The sequence below is a fragment of the Bison bison genome, unplaced genomic scaffold (genome assembly GCF_000754665.1).
Source record: "Bison bison bison isolate TAMUID 2011002044 unplaced genomic scaffold, Bison_UMD1.0 scf7180017864320, whole genome shotgun sequence".
In the NCBI taxonomy this organism is placed as follows: domain Eukaryota; kingdom Metazoa; phylum Chordata; class Mammalia; order Artiodactyla; family Bovidae; genus Bison; species Bison bison.
In genome coordinates, this window is record NW_011494892.1 from 668,927 (window position 1) to 674,926 (window position 6,000).

General features: G+C 43.4%; 1 protein-coding gene across 1 annotated transcript in view; it reads left to right on the forward strand.

The window, feature by feature from the left end:
- The window catches only part of OCA2 (oculocutaneous albinism II), a 285,385-nt gene that overhangs the window by 27,983 nt on the left and 251,402 nt on the right, over positions 1-6,000 (forward strand). Inside the window, exon 2 of the mRNA XM_010852989.1 lies at positions 3,952-4,221. Within this exon, the coding sequence (XP_010851291.1) occupies positions 3,974-4,221 (248 nt within the window). The 5' untranslated portion in view covers positions 3,952-3,973. The remainder of the gene's footprint in view (positions 1-3,951; positions 4,222-6,000) is intronic.

The window sequence follows — 6,000 nt, forward strand, 5'->3', positions numbered from 1 at the left end:
ATTTGGGTTTCTTCAAAAGTTGTTGCCTTTCTGGACTTGTAAATTTTTGTTCCACCAGAATGTATGGACCCTTGGGTTGTCATCACTCCACTTACTCAGTTTTAGACAAAATACACTTACTTTATACTTGCTTGGAACTGCCACACATCCTGGGTCCTCCAGAATTTGTGATCATAGGGCATTGCAAGCCTCTGTGAATTGAGTGACAAGGAGTGGTGGACCCATGAATTGCTCTCATTCCACCGACAGGTGTGTACATTGCTTCCCAGTGCTTCAAATCCGACTCAACAGTAGCTCACAGTGATTTTGGCTTCAAAGTGTCAATTAAAAATATGCATAATTTGAAAGCTGCACGTTAAGTTTTATTTAGAGCAGAAGGAGAACTACAGCCTGGGAGACAGCAACTCAGAGAGCTCTGAGACACTGCTCCAAAGAGGCAGTCAGGGAAGGTCAATATATATGATTTTGGTGAAGGGAGAGTTCACTTCCTCGAGGGGAGCATGTGTGCCAGTGTTTTCTGGCCCTCTGTCAGACTAGGGAGGTGGGCACTCTGCTCCTTTCCCTCAGGGAACCCTGCAGGCCCCCAGGAGTGTTCCTGGTCATTGCTCACAGTGAACTTACTCTGCATAGAAAACTGCCTGGGTACCAGAACTTTAGGAGTCTTTGTCTTGAGCCCCTTTATGGCCCAGTGAGGTCGATGCCATTAAGCTCCATTTATTAGAGAAGGAAATGGTGACCCACTCTAGTATTCTTGCCTGGAGAATCCCATGGACAGAGGAGCCTGGCAGGCTACTCACGGAGTTGCAAGAGTTGGACATGACTTAGTAACTAAACCACCACCACCACCAAGTGCTTACTTTACAAAAGGTTTCTGCTAGTCCCGAGTATAAGATGAGTGTGCAGTAAAGAGAGCAAGCGAGCTGGGCAGTCAGGCAAGGAAAGGGAAGTTTATTAGACAGAAAAGAGCAGGTGACTGGCCCTTAAAGAGAACCAGTGTTCTCCCTTTTGACAGAGTCCTTAATACCCCACCAATGAAAAATTCTCTGAAGGGATGGTCATGTAGCCGGAGGTCTGGAATCTGGTGGTCTTGCAGCTTTGAGAAGATAGGAGCCAGTGAGATAACAGCATGCCTTTTGGGCAATTTGGTCAGTCTCACAGATCACTGTGATTTATTCTTTTCAAGGTCTACACAACAAGCCATCTTACCAATGAGACCCCATGTGGGCCCTATCGACGAGGAGCTGATGTTCCCCATGAAGGGATTTGGTGATTTTCTAGCTATGAAGAGATACAAAGATTGGGATCATGAAATCAGTTCCTGGAAATACCTAATTGTCTAAATACCTGTTCCACCAGATCCCCTGGAACACAGAGTGCCTCACTCCACCCTGAACTCTCTCAGGGGGTGTTGAAGGTCAACAGCTATAGCAGCACAGGGTTCGATCTCTGCAGAGGCAGATGACAAATGCCTTGTTCAGTTGCTGGCAAATGTTCTCAGCAAGTGCCAATTTGTAGTTGACAGGCAAGTGCCAATTTGTAGTTGACAAGAGCAACCTTTGATAGCAAACCATTCTGCTGCCAACCACAGGTAATTGTGGGGTTGTGGGACGCTGCCAACTATTATATAAGCAAGTAGATTGATAAAAGGTTAAAACATAATCCCCAAAGTAAGACACCATAACCTTGCAAGTATAGTGATTTTTCTCATTTTTATAGTAGGTATTATTGATTCCAGATGTGTGTAGGACTAAGCAGCAGCTTGCAGCAAGCAGCAGCAAGTGGTAGCTGGAAGCAGGGTCTTAGTTTCCTAGTCTGGGAGTCCTTACCACTGGACCACAGGAGCCAGCAGTTAGGGCTAAGATCCCTAGTCTTGCCTGCCCAGTCAAGAATTAATTCAGGTGAGGAGGCAGAAGATAAAGAGTAAAGTAAAAAGTTTATTGAAGAGAAAAGTACATGAGGAAATGTGCATGGGCAAACTCAAGAGAGTCACACCTTTGGGAAATTTGAATCCTTTATAAACAGGCAGTTCTCTGGGTCTTTGTCTTTGCTCAGGCCAATCACCTTGCTTTGTTCCCCTTGGTTAATTTGTTGAAGGACTCTCCCCTGGGGTGCGCATGCACACCCTAGCCAAGATGGATCTTGAAGTGAAGGCTTCTGGGAGGAGCAAGACTCATTATGGCCTGGAATTAATCCTCTGACTTTTGACTCCAAGGAGCCTTTTACATGTGTGAGTGAAGTCGCTCAGTCGTGTCCGACTCTTTGGGACCCCGTGGACTGTAGCCCTCCAGGCTCCTCCGTCCATGGGATTCTCCAGGCAAGAATACTGGAGTGGGTTGCCATTTCCTTCTCCAGGGTAGTGTCTGTGTAGTGTCTCCCTTATCAGACAGGGTTGTTTCCTTTCTTTGTCCTTGCCGTGATTATTCCCTAGAGGTAAGAGACAAAGATTGGCTATTTACCTTGTTTCTTCTGCTGGCTGTAACTTCTGCAACTGGAGACTATCTATCTCTTATCTCAAGAAATGCAAAGAGGAGGCTGGCTAATTGTAAATACCTCAACTGAAGCCCACCTATCTCTTATCTCAAGAATGCAAGCAGAAGGCTGGCTATAAATTTCTAATCTGGAGACCTTCTATCTCCTACTTCATTATTGTTTTCTTACTGCAAGAGTATTAATTTGCTAGATGCAAAATTGTTAAAGTCACATCCTAGATAAAGACAAGAAAGCCCTAATCATCTGTATCTCTATCACACAGAAGTAGCCATACTTTGGAGGCTATGACCTTCTGGTCTTCTGTTCTATGTATATTCTAGGTTTTACCAAGCTTGGACTTGGCAAAACTTGCCTCATGATGGGCCAATAAATACAAGCAAGATGTTAAGACAAGGAAGACACTTTATTCAGGGAGCCAGCTGACTGGGAAGATGGCAGGCTCGTGCCTCAAAATAACCAACTTGTTGGGTTCTTTTGTAGAGTCAGAGAGAAAGAAGCAATGAGGAAATAAAGTTGAAAGGCAGAATAAAGAGGGAAAGGCAGTGAGGGAGTAAAATGAAAGGGTATTCAATCTTGCAAAACATCTCTAGGGGAGAGGAAGGGGTGTGTTAATCTCCTATTCACAGGTGGGCAGGGACAGATCGTCTCTCATGAGCCGAACAAAGGCACTTTAGTTTACAGTCAGGCAGGGTTCTTTGAGGCAAGCCATTATGTATGATTATAATAACAAAAGCAATGAAAAGCAAGTCAAAGGAAATTTCCAGTGTGGAGTAAGAATTGGCCTCCTCTCTGCAACATATTTATTCCAAGAGATATATCCCATTATACCAGTGGTGTTTACCACATTTTAAACATTTCCCATGATCAACATCTTTAGAGGATGTTTATTTTTGAATAGTGTTTTATACTGTGAAAGTATCACTGCTGCTGCTGCTGCCAAGTCGCTTCAGTCATGTCCAACTCTGTGCGACCCCATAGACGGCAGCCCTCCAGGCTCCTCTGTCCATGGGATTCTCCAGGCAAGAACACTGGAGTGGGTTGCCATTTCCTCCTCCAATGCATGAAAGTGAAAAGTGAAAGTGAAGTTGCTCAGTCGTGTCTGACTCTTAGCAACCCCATGGACTGCAGCCTACCAGGCTCCTCTGTCCATGGAATTTGCCAGGCAAGAGTACTGGAGTGGGTTGCCATTGCCTTCTCTGAAAGTATCATAATTTACCCTAATTAATACTCTGTTGTTGAATAGTTAGGTCACTGCTAGTGTGAAATATGCGAAAATATTCATCCTTGGAGATGAGCATACATTGGAATATAATATTAGATATTAGAATGCTGAAACATGATAAAGTCCTTGTTATAAGAGGTCTTTTTACTATACCATTCAGTAGTATAAATTCCTCAAGGTGCAAATGATATTCCCAGTTTGCTTTTTATCAACAGCAGTTTCTTTCTGTTTGACCCCAGTGAGAAGAGTTGCAACAGAAACATGCACCTAGAGAACAAAGATGGCAGGCTGGCCTCTGGCAGGCTGGAGATGGAGCTACATCAGACATCTGCTCCCACGAGTGCTGGCCTGGGAGGCTCAGGGCTGGTGGAACTCAACACCAGCAACCGCAGGCCACAGCAAGGAGTTGGCAGGGCAGATTCCCTGAGCCCCTACCACAATGGGGCTGCTGGGCAGAGCTGCTGGGCTACTGTGGACCAGGATTTTGGCTCATTCCTCAAGGAGCGGAGGTGAGTTTAAAACAGTTTTATCTTATAAATGTGGAATTCACAAATACTGGATTTCCATGAGCATAGTTCCCTTACATTTTTTTGTGGGAAAAATTTCCAGATGTTCTGCAAGACTCTTTCCAGCACTAGATCACTTTCCTGGCGTGTTTTGAATGAATGCTGTTTCTAAAATGTGGCTAATGTAAATCCAAAAGGTAATAAAGATAGAAATCAGATCGGTCTCATCAACTGTGTACAAACTGGTTAGTAAGTATTTTCTTAAGAGCTATTAACACTAGGATATAGATATACAGGAAAGAAGAGTATGTTAGTTATCTAGTATCAGATAACCTATTAGTCACTCAGTCATGTCTGACTCTTTAAAACCCCATGAACTATAGCCCGCCAGGCTCCTCTGCCCATGGAATTCTCCAGGCAAGAATACTGGAGTGGGTTGCCATTCCCTTCTCCTGGGGATGTTCTCCACCCAGGGATTGAACCTGGGTCTACATATTCCAAAATTCAGCATCTTAAAATGACACATTTGTTTCCTTACAGTTTTGTGAGTCAGAAATCTGAGCATTGCTTAGCTGGATCCTCCACCTAAGGGTCTTTCACAGGCTGAGAATAAGTTGTCAGCAGAGGCTGACCGTCGTTCAAGTGGGTAGGGTCTGTTTCCAAACTCATCATTGTTGGCTGGACTTAGTTCTTCCTGGGCAGATGGTCTAAGGTCCTCAGTCCCTTGCCAGGTGGCCTGCTCCATCAAGGCTAGCATGAGAGACAGTCCTTTGTAACCTAATCATAGAAGTAACTCCCCATCATTCTTGCTGTGTTCTGTTAGGATGAGTCACTAGGTTGCGCCCACAATGTAGGGGATGGGATCACACACGGACGTGAACACATGGAGTATGTCACAAAAGTGGATGAATCTGCCTGCCCACATAGAAGACACAAGAGACATGAGTTTGATCCCTGGGTCAGGAAGATCCTGTGGGATAGGAAATGGCAACCCACTCCAGTACTCTTTTCTGGAAAAGTCCATGGACAGAGGAGCCTGGTGGGCTACAGTCCATTGGACTGCAGACAGTTGGACACAATGGAGCACACACCCACACACACATTTTTAGTTTAGTTTAATAAAGCAAATTCCATACTGTTTTCCATAAAGGCTCTATCATTTTACATTCCCACCAACAGTGTATGCGGGTTCCCTTTTCTCTACATCCTTACCAACAATTGATATTTGCAGACTTTTGATGACAGCCGTTCTGACAAGCCTGAGATGATATCTCATTTTGTGGTTTTGATTTGCATTTCCCTGATGATGAGTGATGTTGAGCATCTTTTCACGTGTCTGTTGGGCATCTGTATGTCTTCTTTGGAAAATTATCTATTCAGGTACTCTGCTCATTTTTTAATCAGATTGTTTGGTTTTTTGATGTTGAGCTGGTGAATTCTTTTTATATTTTGGATATTAACTCCTTTTTGGATGTATCATTTGCAAATATCTTCTCCCATTAAGTAGGTGGCCTTTTTGTTTTGTTGATAGATTCTTTCACTGTGCAAAAGCTTTGATGTGTACATTTATTTTTCCTTTTGTTTCCCTTGTCTGAGAAGACATATCCCCCAAAATATTGCCAAGACAGATGTCAGTGAGCATACTGCTTATGTTTTCTTCTAGAATTTTATGATTTCAGGCCCTGGATTTTAGTCTTTAATTCATTTTTTTTTTTTTTTTTTTTTTTTTTTTTTTTTTGTACTAGGAATGAGGAAGTAGTCGTTTGATTTTTTTTTTTTTTT